The 15,556-nt window shown below is 40.8% G+C and overlaps 1 protein-coding gene across 3 annotated transcripts; it reads right to left on the bottom strand.

The window, feature by feature from the left end:
- Nucleotides 1-1,528: 1,528 nt before the first annotated feature.
- pias2 (protein inhibitor of activated STAT, 2) lies at nucleotides 1,529-14,024 on the bottom strand. Of its 3 annotated transcripts, XR_012594233.1 has the most exons (15): nucleotides 13,883-14,024; nucleotides 11,445-11,629; nucleotides 10,697-10,784; nucleotides 10,559-10,609; nucleotides 10,030-10,120; nucleotides 9,799-9,933; nucleotides 9,556-9,661; nucleotides 9,008-9,081; nucleotides 7,924-8,084; nucleotides 7,018-7,151; nucleotides 6,452-6,638; nucleotides 6,080-6,216; nucleotides 5,957-5,994; nucleotides 4,411-5,362; nucleotides 1,529-4,355 (listed from the first exon to the last, which is right to left on the bottom strand). XR_012594233.1 is itself a non-coding variant. In XM_074637524.1 (14 exons), the coding sequence occupies exons 1-14, from the start codon at nucleotides 13,921-13,923 to the stop codon at nucleotides 5,144-5,146; spliced, it is 1,647 nt and encodes a 548-aa protein (XP_074493625.1). In that variant the 5' UTR covers nucleotides 13,924-14,024; the 3' UTR covers nucleotides 1,529-5,143. The 3 variants fall into 3 exon arrangements, 2 of the variants coding, with proteins under 2 accessions (XP_074493625.1, XP_074493626.1); XM_074637524.1 differs by having other exon boundaries at nucleotides 1,529-5,362; XM_074637525.1 differs by lacking the exon at nucleotides 13,883-14,024 and adding an exon at nucleotides 13,321-13,846 and having other exon boundaries at nucleotides 1,529-5,362.
- Nucleotides 14,025-15,556: the final 1,532 nt, after the last annotated feature.

Raw genomic sequence — 15,556 nt, 5'->3', positions numbered from 1 at the left:
CCTGGGTGCAATCACTTTCCATGCATTTTCCTTTGTCTTCTGCCTATATATTCATATGTTATAAATATAGTGAGACATTAAAAGATTTCACAAAATAAACTTCACTTATATTTCAGAATAACGCATCACTGAGAAAAAGTAAGAATGTTTTTAAAGAATGAACAATGAGGCAGATGAAGGTTAAATCCTTGTGTCTGATTGGCTATTTATACATGTACAGTAATTAGTCATGTGATCACTTGAGAGCTGCTTACAAGTGTTCCTCCTATAGTTCTTTGATACACCTTGTGGTGCAACCTGGACACCTCATCAGCGATGGGATCCGGGGTCATCAGGTGTTTTTAGTCTAAACATCAGACACCCTCACCGGGGAGACCCAGTCAGGGGTGATCAAGCCCAGACTTGTGTCCAGGTATAGCGCATTATGCCACGTGTCACCTTCTCTTCAACCAGAGCCAACAACGGGAAACCTTTTCAGTTGCTTCCCAGATGTTCCTGATGGCTCTTCTTCTTTGCAGCCTTTCCTTTCTTTTGCACTCCTCCATCCGATCTTCCCAGGGGACAGTTAGCTGTAGGAAAAACCTCTTGCTCGGTTGCCACAGACATCAGGATCATGTCTGGCTTGGGTGTGGTTGGTAGCTGCAATAATATCCAGGAAGCTCAGTTGTCTCCCTATAGGTCGAGCAGGTACTGTCAGTCTCTTGGTGTTGGGAGCAGACCACCCGAGGCCTTTGGCTGGAGCTGAGGCTTCTCTCCTGCTCCAACAAAGGCAATGGTGCACTTCAAGGTTCAAGGTTCTGTATTTGTTATTTGTCAATTCCAGCGGAGCAGTCATTGCCAATGACAATCTTTAGTCCCAGGTTCCTTCAACAATGCTCGTAAAACATGTATATATAAAAGGGGAAATCACATGAGTAAAAATAAAAGCAAAATTGGGGGTGGCAGTAGCGCAGTCCATAGGGACTTGGCTTGGAAACTGGAGGGTCGCTGGTTCAAGTCCCCGCATGGACCAAGTACTGAGTGTGAACTGGTCGCTGGAGAAATGCCAGTTTGCCTTCTGGGCACTGCTGAAGTGCCCTTGAGCAAGGCACCAAACCCCCAAGTGCTCGGGGCGCCTGTCAGGGGCTCTGACATCTCTCCATTAATGCATGTAAGTCCTGTTTGTGCATGTGTGTGTATTTCGAGCCTGTGTGTACTATGTAAAATATAACAGTGAAAAAAATTGAATTTCCCCTCGGGGATTGATAAAGTGACTTCTTTCTTCAAAATGATAACCTAAGGCATAAAATGCCAGTGCAGGTAAAATTTAGGGCTTAAATATGAACATAAGTGAATATAAAATAGCTTTCGCCTCTCCTTCCCTCTGGCTTTACCACAGCAAGGCGTTGCATTGCTCCCAGGCCCCGGTCTGACTGCTTGAAGTTACACTTCACTGAAAGTAGGAATGAGTTGCTTAATAAATGTGTCTTATTTTATACATTTAGTGATTTACTCCTGCAGGGAATAGAGTGACAGATTTGAACTGAATAAAAAAAAGAAACCTTTTTAATAATAAAAAAACACCCACACATGGTACCACAATTCAAAATGCTGCGAGTTTACAGATACAGGAAAACAGACAACTCCAAATTAGACCATCCTGTAATAAACCTCGTGAATCTGAAGCCAACAACAATGAGTAGTTTTCTTAACATGGTGTCAAAAGAGAAACATCCAAGTGATTATGTTGGATTATGTTTCAAAGTCCATAAAGTATGAAGAGAAAAAGGAAAAAAAATACATCACCAACATCTGCCCGCAGGTGAATAGAGACAGTGGCAAAAGTCTAATCAGTAATTTCACAAAAACAGTGACCTCAATGCAAACACTCCCCACTAATGTGTTTCTTTTCTGTGTGAGTAAAGATGCTGCAAAAAAAGAGAAAAAATACATCAAAAAGAATACTTACTAAGAGTTGGTTCACCCAAAATTACAAAAAAAATATTTTCTCTCCTGCTAACAGTGGTGCATGCAGATAGTTTGGGATTTATTTGTCCAGGTTTTGACATATGCATCTGAGATTTCTGCCATCACCCCAATACAATGAAGGAGAACAGAATGTAGTCTTGCTGATAGTTTTCATAGTATAGTTCCAATCAAGATTGTCTCGTCTGTGAATTATCCAGAGTAACAGGGATACGGTTTCCAGAAAAACAGACAGGTGTTGCATTTTTTAAATGTCACTTGTCAACTAAATTCCATGGAGACTGAAATCTCAGACAGATGTCTCAAAACCTGTTCACATAAACCAAAAAACATCTGCCTGACTGGATACCACTAGAGCTAAGTGAGGGTTTTTATTTGTAATTTAGGTGAAGTGACCGTTATCACAAACTTACGGGAATACTTCACCCCTCAAATGACCATTTGTTGACCAAACATTATTTTTCTCGCATGCCTCCACGGCGAACCATGAATCAACACTTCGGACAAGTACTGCGCCTGAGCAAGCGTGAGACTGTTTATGCAGAAGTGTATTAAATAGTAAGGTTTTAGCGAAGATGCATGTTGGCGTTGGGAAGTATAGTGAATATACGACGGGAGACTTGGATTATACTGCACGAGTTACTCCATTTTTGGATTCTTCGTTCACCGTGGAGGCGTGCGAGAATGACTTTTTCTTCAAGAATTCAAGGTAACACGGGGTGAGTAACTGATAAATACAAATGGTCATTTTGGGGGTGAAGTATTCCTTTAACATGTACACTTGAAACTGTCAACATCCATTAGTATAATGTTTGAATAAAACAGATATACAGTGACATAAAAAGCTTAACTTTCACATCACCATCTGTATCACTTACAGATACTGCTGTTTCTATGTGTCAGTATTTTTAATTCACTCAGTCCGTCAAGCCCAGAAAAGTGTACAGTAGGTCCCTGAGATTGAGCTCCTGATGGCTGGGAGTCCACGTGCAACAGCAAGCTATCCAGATAATGACACAGTAGCTGCCCTGTTTATCTTTCTTTATCTTACGGCTTGCTGTCAACTGTGAGAAAATGGGCTTAAAGTGTAGGTGTTGACACTGAGCGAATGTTCATGTCACGTCCATCCATCCATCCATCCCATACCAACACAGCATCATCATACACATACAACAAAATCCAAGTATAGCAGAGGGCAAAGGTCAGGAGAGAGAGAGAGAGAGAGAGAGAGAGAGAGAGAGAGAGAGAGAGGAAGAGAGAGAGCGAGAGCGAGAGCGAGAGCGAGAGCGAGAGAGAGAGAGATCAGACCTTTGGCAGCACTGACTTTTCAGATGTTTTACACCAACTTAAGAGGCAAAAAAAACAACTCTGTCATTCACATTATGTTCAAAATCCACTGAACCGTCTCATGCTAGTCAAAGCTGATGAACACACATTAAAAGGAACAGTTCAACATGATGGGAAATACACTTGTTGACTTTCTTTCTGAGCGTGAGATGAGAAGATGAAATAGCCGTTTCCCCAACCACATCCTGACTCCAGGTCTGTACTTACACAGACGTGAAACCGATACCCATCTGAACATCACAATCTCTGAAAGAAAGCAATTGAGTGTATTTGCCTAAATTTTGAAACAAAAAAACAACAACTCATGTTTGCAACTCATATAAGCCAACAGACTGACCATACACAAAGGAAAATGGATTTGATTTGGGTGGCAGAGTGGTACGGACCAGCTGGAATCATTTACGGAGTAGTCTGAACTACATTTACAACTTTATTTAACCTAACGCTAGTTAAATTATTATTGCTCTGACTAATTTACAAAGGAACATTTCACGTTGGTATGACATGAAAGCTGCCCTATAAAAAAACCTCATTGAAGCACTGACTTGACAGCCGTATGAACCGATGAAAACATTTGAATTACTGACCTGCCTTCCATGTTCACAGTCAAAAGTATGTCTATCAGTCCACAAGTCTTTTTTTCACCGAGGGGGCTTCCTACTTCTAACCATTCATTCGCTCGCGTGGATGGTTGTGTGTAACAAGGTCCTGCTGAGAGCAGTGAGTTCCGAGCTCTTCTTCCATCCGACCTGACTCTGTTCCATGCTATATGAGGCACACGGTTCAGTTCAAACAGGCCAGTACATGTTATAATTTCAAGTAAACAAATTGGTATAAATAAAAAGATCAATGTTCTAAATATTTCCAACACTGGAGCAACTGGGGTATTAAGTATTATAGACATTTATCTTTCTGCCGGCAAAACCTCTACAGAGCTGAGGACGGCCAAAAGACTAGCTGTTCAGGGCATAATGATACTGTATGATGAAAGACAAAGAAACTAACTGATTAAAGTTCCCCAGGAAATATTTTTTACATGAACACTGAAACAAATGACTCCCCGTAACGTGAAAGAATTGCCACTTCCATTGATTCCACTGAGTGCATACTCACTTCCTGGCACAAAATGGCACAGAGCTGAAGTCAGCGAGTGGTGGGTGAACAGAGTGATGGGATACAGAGATTTTCCTAAGGAGGCGGCAGACCAAACCGGAGATAAAACACCAGGGAATATTGGATTAAACCAAGGCTAAAACACAAGGGGAAATATTTGACTATACTAAGGCCAAAACACCAGGGAATATTGGACTAAACCAAGATGAAATAACCAGAGATATTGGACTAAACCAAGGCTAAAAAACTGGGGAAATATTAAACTATACTGAGGCTAAAACTCCAAGAAATATTGGACTAAACCAGGACCAAAGCACCAGCGAATATTGATCTAAACAAAGGCTGAATCAATCCCTTTGTTTTGATTTAACGTGATTAAGGTATGTATGACGGCACATGAGAAAATTTCCCAAATATTGAAGTCAGGAGAACTTCAAGAGAAATGACAATTTACTGACACACAATGTTGTCCTTGGCCATCAAACCATATATCATCCTACGATAGCAATACATAAACCCCATTTGAAAACCCAAGGGAAAAAAAAAGCAACATGCCTGGATACAGTTTTAAACACCATGAAAATGTTCAGGCCGTCAAAGTGCTCATGTATAGCAATTTGGGGGGGCTTCTGTGTAAAAACTGACATGGCATGTACAACGTAGTCCGTACTAAAAAGGCCACAGAAAACAGGCCTGAAAAGGTCCAGTGAGATGTGGCTCAGTCTAGTGAAATGATATCTGATATGCTGCTGTCAGTCCCTCCTCCAGCGCCCCCTCCTCCCGTGATGACCCGAGTCTCGTGGATGGAGCTGGCAGCGTGGCTGCTGGTGTCATAGTGGCTGCTCGAGGAGGAAACCAGTGCCGAACTGGTGCTGGCTGAAGCTGTGCTTTGCATGCTGCTTGTGAGGTTGTCCAGGAACATCTGTGGCCGGTAAATCTGAGCGGGAAAAAAACAAGTTGGTTGTGATCAACATCATTAACGTCCACTGATATGTCGGTAGCTTTTAGTATGTATGAACTGCTCCAATAAAATCTCTCCAGTCCAATGTATGGCGATTCAGTTTCTACAATCTTCACTTTTTAATTTTATCAGCCATGGGCTTATTATAGCCAAAAAATATTTAACCGCCTCAGTACCACAAGAAGTGAGTCTGGTTTAAGCGTGACCTGATTAGTGCATCTCAATTAGTGTCACTCTACAAACAAAATTGGGCTAGCATGCTTGGTTGCCTGTTGCTATGCCATTCAAACAGCATGTGTGCATTCACTTTGATATAGGAATACATTATTGCTTTTGAAAGGAGTTGCCATTGTTGTTTATTGGTTATGATGCTGTTACACCAAAAAAAACTAGTCAGATTACTTGTTTGGCAATGACAGGACACATTTGATGCCTTAAAGGCTATCTTTGGTATTTTTCAATCCGGACCCTATTTTCCCATGTTTTTAGTGACTAAGTGACGAATAGAAACAACAATTTTTGATTGTTTTCATGCAGATTTGAATAATAGAAAAACTGTAACAAACATACCTGAGTATCTGCTTGAATTAAGGAAAACAAATCCAGACCTATAGGTAAGAAAAACAAACAGATTATTAACAGTGCCACATAGTGATAGTGCTTACAGTCACCCCGTCCGTCCGGCTGACTCACTCTGCATTTCTGTTGGGATGGTGGCCAGGGTGGATGGGTGGAAGGGGACTGCATAGTCAGCAAGCGTAGAGGTCAGATACGACGGGTCCAGGGTCTGGACGTTTGGCACGCGCACAGTGGGCTGGTAGGTCAACACTCTGAGAGAAAAAACGGCAAGCTTTTATTAGAACAGTGTGCTCCAGATCTCAGCAAACATTGAACACTGAATATCTAATGTCCAGTGTTGTCCAATATGTCACTGGATGGCAACAGTAATAGAAAACACTGACTAATGTATTGTGGATATTGTGTAGACCCATGGGACTAATACATGGAGATGAAATTACATATTGACAGTATTTACACAGCGAATATACACAGCAGCTCGCTCACCCCTTCGCATGCATCTCCTCATTCTTGCAAATGTAAACGCAGCGTTTCTTCAGCGGAGGGTCTGTGTCCTCTTCATCAGAGGAGGAGGAGGAGCTTTCCAGGGTCAGATCGATCACATCAGCCTTCTTGATGGTGCTGGGCTCAGTAGAATGGGGGACCACTGAAGACTGGCGTAAAGGAGCTGAAGCTAAAAGACACGGGGTCAAGGTTAAACGCCATTTCACACCAAGCACGTTTTTTTTTTTGTCCTAAAAAAATTGCACGGAAATCTATAAAAACTTATTTTGTGGGTTCCTATGAACGCTTGCACAACCCTGCAGAACATTTGTGGGGCTGTGATAGGCTGCGATAGGCTGCGATAGGCTGCGATAGGCTGCGATAGGCTGCGATAGGCTGCGATAGGCTGCGATAGGCTGCGATAGGCTGCGATAGGCTGCGATAGGCTGCGATAGGCTGCGATAGGCTGCGATAGGCTGCGATAGGCTGCGATAGGCTGCGATACACACATAATACTTGTTAGTAGGATCAATTCAAACCTTGCCCAGGTATCAAGATGATGTACTTACTCTCAATTTTTGGAATTGACTGCGAGGGGACTTTGACGGCCTCTTTCTTTGGTCTCATGGGACACCAGGTTCCGTCCTCCTGGAACTTGATTTCATCCACATCTGAGCAGTCATTCAGGATCTCCAAGAATAAACTGTACAAAGAACAAAACACTTAAATCACTAGTAGGGGTGGGTAGTTTTGGTTGTTATTATTATCACGCTGCAGCGAGCATCTCCTCTACTCTCTGTGTAGAGAAGATGTATCACTCTGTTGGAGTTGTTGTTAGTACAGCGGTGTAACAGAGTGATGCTTCTTTTACCACGGAAACAATCTTTGGCAGAGCTTAGCAAATTTTGCCAACCTGGGTGTCAGACCAGAGTCAATCACGGGTGCAACCAAATACACTTTACAAAATACACACTACAATTTTCACTCTCACATTATGCAGTGAAATGCTCACAGTGGAGAGCCCCGCTGTCATCAAGGAGAGCAGCACTGAAAGACTAGCAGGTTGAGGTGGACAAAAAAAACAGTACAGTAAAGAAAGGATCAGATGTTGATTGGCTTTATTTTAGCCGATACGATCCATTAAAATATGCCCGGATCAGCCCTGATACTGATTATTAGGATCGGCTCAAGACATATCCAGTTAAAATACGTAAAACTAAATTAGAGCTCCAATCGCTATAGTTAGAAACTTGTGTATACTTAAATATTAGGATGAAGCACAGGAACAAATGGATTTTTCTGGTGCCATGTTCTCATTACTAGTTTCAACATTTATAATGAACATGAACATGAACATGAACATGGCACCAGACTAACTGGGCAATCTATCAAAATCTGAATGTACAACTGCCTCAGCAAGAGCAACAACAGGTCATTTTTTGTGTGTGCGATGTGGTTGAATTAGTTTGACTAACCCGTCAATGATAAGACTCTCGTATGCAGCCTTCTTGTCACACACAGGACAGATCCAGGTGGGTTTCTTCTCATTCATCTGCAGGTAGAGGGCAGCATCGAAACACTGCAGGTGAGAGCAGGTCACCGCCCGGCATGGCACCGTCAGTCGCATCTTACCCAGCTGGAGGACAAAACATACTGAGGTCAGTCCCTTGTGCAAGTTCAATTCATACAAATTCATAAGGTTACACTTAATACAAAGATCTTGCACATCTTACATCCAGATGCATGACACATGAAAACAGTATGTCACCAGTAGATGTGGTATTGTGTAAAACTAGTAGCTAATACCATAACATCATGGATCAGCACTAATTGTAGGAAACAGTCACTGACTCAGTGATGAACATTACAGCTAACGGCAAGAGGTGAGCGTTAGTTGGACAAAGTTTGACCATTAACTCTGGTTATATACCAATGGGCATCATATCAAAACGTCATTTGTATTTATTTATTTATTGTAACAAGTATTTACATCTGTGGAACATTAAAGGAATACTTTTTTTTTTTTGCGAAGATGAATGTGTTTGGGAAGTGAATAAATGATACTTTGATTATACTGCATGAGTTGTGTGAGAGTTTCTACCTTGGAGACATGCGAGAAAAACAGTTTTCTTCACCAAAACTGAGAAGTTGTTGTATTCCAATAATGGCAATGACAGATGTAATGGACACTGTTATCAGTGGCTACATTTATATTAACACAATAATTATGTCATAACAGCCAATAAAAGTGAAACATGACTTCTAAAGGTGCCCATTTATTCTTTTTGGGGAAAAGAATGGTCAGTGGTCTCCAGTTTTAGTGCCTTTAAAATGTGACGGTATGTCATGTATTTGACGTTGGCGACCCCCAGTGGAATTTCAAAGGAGAAACTGTGGCAGAAAGTAATGCATGCTTATACCCTGATCTGATCCATGGGCACAACACATACAGTGCATCAACTATTTTAACATTTCTCTACAAAAACTATAATTCATGCTGTCGAATCATTTGAACGTTGCTGTAATCACATAAACACTCTACACAGACGCTTCATTTACCGGGCACATAAGTGAGACTCGAAGGCTTGTTGTAGCAATCTCGCTGTCTGGATCTGCTGTCAGCTTCTCTTTAACTGGAACACAGAGGGCAAGAGGGGAGGGGAAACAAAAAGATTAATTTAGAGGTATAAAATATGCCAAAATACAAAAAGAAACTTCCAGTTCTATGAACCTGATATCACCAGGGGCCCACTCCACACTGGCTTTTAACAAATGTTAAAGTGTTGATCCCTATGTCTTGATTCAAATCTGTTTGAGACCCATTTTGCAAAAGGGACAAATCACCCTAAAATCAAAATGATCCAACCCTAGCGTAAAGGGGGTAAAAGATACTACAGTGCATGTAAACACATAGTCTGATCTGTAAATCATTTTTTCTAAGTAACCTGGTTTCTTGTGTGCATGTAAACATACTGACAGGCGCTTTTCATGTCAGGTAAACGTTTAGGATTTGTGTTAACCTCTAGACAAGTGGGACTACCTCATGGTAGAACTGCTGCTGTAGAGCTTCTAGTGGGCAACATTGAAGTGTTTTACTGTATAGTTACTTAGTGCTCTGGAGTGGTCTGGGTTTCTGATGCCCTTCATCCTCAGCCTCTGCAGGAGCAGTGGTGATGTCAGCTGCCTCACCAGGTACACAGACATAGAATAGGTCTGAAAAACGATATGATCGAACAAGCTTTACAGAGATGTCACTGTTACTGTCCCCAAACATGATGTCCAACCAAAGCACGGGGGAGAAAAAAAAGGTGAAAAAACAAAAAGCTGAATGAGGTTATTTATGTTCTCACTTTTCCAATTTCAGGTGCCCATGTCACTGAAATCTGATTGGGTACTGCAGAGGAGAGTCGGACAAGGGAGGTAATGTTCAGAGGTCTTCCTGGTCTCTTCTGTTCCACACCGTTTTTTGGTGGTGGTGCATAACCCTACAGGAATAAAATGCTTTGTTAGTGTCTTCGTGGTAGAATACTTAAGTCGGATTGGATATTTATTGGAACTTTTCTAGTAAAACAAGCACTTACTGGCAAAGGAAAAAGTTTCCCGTTGACCTTTATACAAAGACTGTTTGGGTAATTATCCTCTTGAGGGCAACTTGTCTCTGACAAGCAAAACCTGGCAACAAAAAGAACCATTTAAGAACCTGAATATAGAAAATAATGATCAGACTCTTCACTCATATAAAAAAGAATAAGTTTAAGCTCCCTTAATACTAAGAAATTAAGTGTTTTTCTTAAAAGTTACTACAAAGAACTGTAATTTCGTTTTGATTTTGGCAGATTGATTTCACTGCAGCAGGGTCTGACGGCCTGCTCGTGCAGTCCTAGTCCTGGTTCTGGTTCTACCATGCCTCCCTTCCCTCCAGCGGGCCCAGCAATACGGCCTTATGTAGGTCATATAGAGGCATCGGTATTACATTGAGACTGTTTCATAACCAGTTAAAAGTTCCTTGTAGTAACTTTAATATGTTTTTTTTTTTTCTTTTAGATTCAAAGTTGCTAAAGAATCTCAATATCTATTATTTACAGGCCAGAAAACTCTGAACATCCTCACCTCAGTTGAATCTGAACCATGTAGTCCCTTCTACCACCTGGTAGAAAGTCCCTGTAAACAAACCAGTTTAAACATACTACACATATTCATCATTTACATCACAGACTTGGACATGTTTTTTTCTCAAAACAGTCTTACCTGGATATGCATACTTCACGAACTTGCTGTGGTGTCAAGGCAAAGATGAAATATTTTTCTTGGTGGTACCTCTGTGCAGGACTCGCTCCTGAAAACACAAATGATGACTGTTAGTTACAATAAATAAATATCGTGGCTCAAAACAGACATAGTATAATTTGTGACCTTTATATAGAGCCTATTGTTTACATTTTGGTTCATTTTCAGATGGTAAATCTGGATTCATTTTCGTCTCAATAGATGCAATAATCTAGACGTCATCCATACACCAGCCACAGTGGCAGGTGGACAAAAAAGTTAATTTCCAACACTGATCTCAAAGGCTGATTGTGTTAAGAATTTGAGTATTTTACTGAAGACAAAGGTGGAATATAAAACTCTACGGTCAATTGACAAAATTCTGCTCAATGGTTTGGCCTCAACTACGCCCGTAGCACCATATAATACAAATTGTCATCTACTGAAAGCTGGCACTGCTGTGGTCAGATGTTGTTTACTAATGCCGCATTAACGTTTTATGGTAGGCCTGTCACGATAATTACGTTATCAACTTATCGTACGATATTTGGACATGGCCTTGATAGGGCTCCAGACCCAGGTCACTCCTGCGACCAAAAGTCTGTCAACTGCGACTAAACATTTTCATTGGTCGCACCGGTGTCCCTGACATTTAGCAGGTCTGTCTGTGTGTGTCTGTCATGAGCGTTGCATGGCTCTGACTAGAAAAAGAAAAGAAAACGTCACAGACCTAGACTTGAAGGTTTGATTAGGACGTCCAACACATCATAGAAGGGCAGGGGCTTCATCTGCACATCAGGGTGGACGGGGGGGATGAGAGGTGCTGGCTGCTGGAGATTCATGCTGGCTTTGGAGTCGTGCCACGCGGCTGTTTCACCAGTCAACAGGCTGAAGTCTGCGTTACAGGACTGACTCCTGCAAACAGATATGTTTGTGTGTTAACTACAGTTAGCCAGTGTCTGAATTCACTTTTTGACTCACCGGCCAAGTAACTCCTCAAGACATAAGCCAAGTTCCTGTGTTTTGTAGGGTTTTTCCATACATGACTCGGCGTGCACGGCAGGGATTTACGTCTCCATTACAACAGAGCTACCTGCTTGAGGATGTGCAACCATGGCTGTGACCAGTGGTCAAAGGAGCGGCTGTAAAACGGTGGATAAACACATTTAATTTTTTTATATTCTTCACAATAAAAGCCTCCCATTACTTTGTCATTTAAAAGCTTTTATTATGAAGGAGCAAAATCAGGAAATGTTTGGTTTTCATCAGCAGCAACAGTTCCTGGGGTTTTCTGTCCATACTCTAAGCTGAATTGATATCTACTGCTGCACTTGATTCATTTGAACACCTTGTTGTTTGATGGCATTCAACAAATACAGCTCCAATGAGGTTTTGAAGGGCTACTACAACTCGTGGAATATGTTGTTATTCAACACTAACAAAATAATCACCACTTTCCCTAAAATGTCAAGACGTTCACATCTAACTTAGTACACACATAGAGATCCTTTATCTTACTAAGTGCACAAAAATGCACAGGAACAAGTTTCAGGTGTTTAGAAAGACTAATGGATAAAACCATTAATAAAAGAAAAGCCACTGACTCCCAGCTGCTGGAGGAACTGAGACTTTAGCTCTTAGAATTCATAGCAGTCATTATTCCTGTTAATACACGCCACTTCTTTCCTACTGCTTGAAACTGCCACAAGTTATGGACTTAGAGAAAAATGGGATTTTGAGTTGGAAGCTGACAAGAACAATACGTCAATTAGACAGTGGGACGCAACACATGTATTATTATTATTATTGGCCTTCCTCCTAACCATCAGCTGCCTCCACTTACAATTCATAATATAGAAATTAAACAGGTCTCTTCATACAAATACCTGGGAGTTATGATAGACTCCACCCTATCATGGACCCCTCACATTGAATTTACCTGTAGGAAGATACAGCAGCGCATTTACTTTCTTTGCAGACTCAGATCATTTGGAGCCAGTAGCCAGATTATTTTTCTATTTTTCAGTTCAGTGATTCAGAGTGTCCTGTTGTACTGCAGCCCAGCCTGGCTCAGCAGTATATCTGTAAAACTAAACTTTATAGCCAAATCAAAATCTGCGCGAAGATCATTGGCCAACCCTGTGACAGCCTCCTTTCAAGTAGCTCACAACAAGAGTATGCTCAGACTTGCCAACAGCATCTCTTCTGATCCCTTACATGTTTTAAATGGGGAATATCAACTTCTGCCCTCCAAGAGGCCATTCAGAGTCCCTACTGTACATTTAACCTGCATCAGGCTGGAGAACGTTTTTGTCCATCAGTCCATCTTGTTGCTAAATAATAATGAATGTGCTGCTAAAGACATGTAAATCCAGAGGACAGATGTTCATTTTGTAAATGGGTTATGTATGAATAATTGTGATGTGATTTGTTATTTGTCTGATGGCTCTTACTTGTCTGTCTGTCTATGGTTAACAGTATGTCTATTGTATGTGTACTTTTTCTCAAACAGAGCTGCCTAGGGATGCAAAATGAATTTCAGTGCAAACTGATAATAGAGTTGTATCGTATGGTCTGCCAGAGTGACGTCAGCCCAGTATAGTCACCATGAAGGGTTCCCAGCGTCGCTTCATCAGTCTACATGAAGAACCAACACGTTCACACAGCACTCCTCTTTGTGTTTGGAAAGTTACTGACACTTAAAAAGTCACGTTAGTTATTAAACCGATATTACAGATCTAGTTGTAAACCTGTGATATGTAACACAGTTAGTTAAGCACCTACTGGCTAACTGAGTGCATCATCCTGATTTTAGCTGCATTTCAGCGATTTCGTACAGAAATCATGAATATTACTTCAAGGTTACTTCACAGCTTCAAACGCCAACATACTTAGACAATGACAACGTGACTAGAAGCAGTAAAAACACAGTTCAGTGATGGTTGCAGCTGGTTGCATCGAGCTAACAAGGGACCTGTTAGCGGCTGTTAGCATTGATGCTAACAGCCGGAACACAAGCGGTCCGTTCTGAGAGGGAACGTTCCTGCCTAGCAACGGCCCGTCAGCTGGGAGCGTCACACATCGACCGGGTTATTCGGTACCGGTTCTCGTTACACGTTGTGATGCTGACAGGAGTAAGTCATGATGAGTGTTGTTCTTTTAGCCTACCCGAAACTCTCCACCGCCCGCCATCTTGCTGTTCCGGTCATCCCGCCCAGCGTGAGTACTTCCGGGTGACGCCACAGCTGGGCAGAGGAGGTCCATGCGGGACCCCTCTGTATGGAGGACTGATGGTGCCACAAACCAACATCTAAAGTGGCCCAACTGCATCTTTACTTGGTAGGGTAAAAAAACTCAAGTCGTATAAACACAAGCTCAGGTCCTCCAAGGTTTTCAGGTTGACTGTCATGTTTGTATTGCCTTTAAAATGCTGTTATTGAAAATATAACAGTTAAATTTTTTTTTAAGCATGGTATTTCAAAGCAGGATCTAAAGTTATGCAAAACATGTTTTTAAAACAAAATAATCACCACTTTCCCTAAAATGTCAAGACGTTCACATCTAACTTAGTACACACTTAGATATCTTTTATCTTACATTTTTTTTTAAAGCATGGCATTTTAAAGCAGGATCAGGTGGCATCTAAAATTATGCAAAACATGTTTTTCAACTACACACATTTAACATTCTATTTTCTATTTTTTATTTGCATACTATTATTGCCTACATAGGCCTACAATATAGGACTAACCTGTGAGAGTTGAATTATGATTTATCGCTAAATGATGGGAACAATGTGGACACATAGGATACATCTGTGATGAAACAGCTACCAAAAGATGGAAACAACACCAAACCTGCATCTTTACTTGGTAGGGTAAACAAAAAAATAAGTAGTATAAACACAACCCCAGGTTCTCCAAGGTTTTTCAGTTTGTTTGTTTTTTTTTGTTTTTTTGTGTATATTATTTTTATTGACAAATTTTAATGACAACACATACATCACACAAAAATCAAAACCCGTAACCCAACCCAAAAGTTCACACACCTGCACTCGCACGCTCATACACAATCCCACACACATTTACACCCGGGGAGGAGTGATACAAATAACTATGAGAGAATTATCTAAACCGCATGTCAAGGACAAAACATACATATCGTTACATACAGTATCTTCCACGGGATAGTTAAATGCAAGCTGTCCATAATGGGAGTATTCATCAACAGAACAGAGAAAAGGAAAAACAAAACGATCAATATACAAGTAGAAATATTGTCAAACTGAGTCCAAATATTGCAGAAAGGGGCCCCAAGATTCTTCCCATTTATGTTGGGTTTTTCAGTTTGACTGTCATGTATGTATTGCCTTTAAAATGCTGTTATTGAAATAATAACAGTTACATTTTAAAGCATGGTATTTTAAAACAAGATCTAAAATTATGCAAAACATGTTTTTCAACTATACACATTTAACATTCTATTTTCTATTTTTTATTTGCATACTATTATTGCCTACAATTATGATTTATCGCTAAATGACGGGGACAATGTGGACACATAGTGGCTACATCTGTGATGAACAACAGCTGCCAAAAGATGGAAATAATCAGCCTACATAATGTTTTATTCATCATGTTTACAAAATAAAACTACTCCTTCTCACCCAATTAAAAATGAGTCCTGCTAGTGCCACAAACCAACAACAAAAAAAGTGGCCCAACTGCATCTTTACTTGGTAGGGTAAAAAAACAAGTAGTATATAAACACAAGCCCAGGTCCTCCAAGGTTTTTTTCAGTTTTTCAGTTTTTCAGTTTTAAAATGCTGTTGTTGAAATAATA

Source organism: Sebastes fasciatus, chromosome 6 (genome assembly GCF_043250625.1).
Source record: "Sebastes fasciatus isolate fSebFas1 chromosome 6, fSebFas1.pri, whole genome shotgun sequence".
Lineage (NCBI taxonomy): Eukaryota > Metazoa > Chordata > Actinopteri > Perciformes > Sebastidae > Sebastes > Sebastes fasciatus.
Note: the sequence above shows the minus strand (reverse complement) of the source record. Positions and strands in the feature narration are given on the sequence as shown.

Bases quoted from the DNA above. Each gene is read 5' to 3' on its own strand.
- pias2 (XM_074637524.1), bottom strand. From the start codon at position 13,923: ATGACCGGAACAGCAAGATGGCGGGCGGTGGAGAGTTTCGG. The intron at 10,121-10,558 runs GTGAGGATGTTC...TTTTGTTGCCAG, and splicing joins ATGGTTCAGATTCAACTGAG to GTTTTGCTTGTCAGAGACAA. The intron at 5,363-5,956 runs GTATGTTTGTTA...TTTCCCGCTCAG, and splicing joins TAATTCAAGCAGATACTCAG to ATTTACCGGCCACAGATGTT.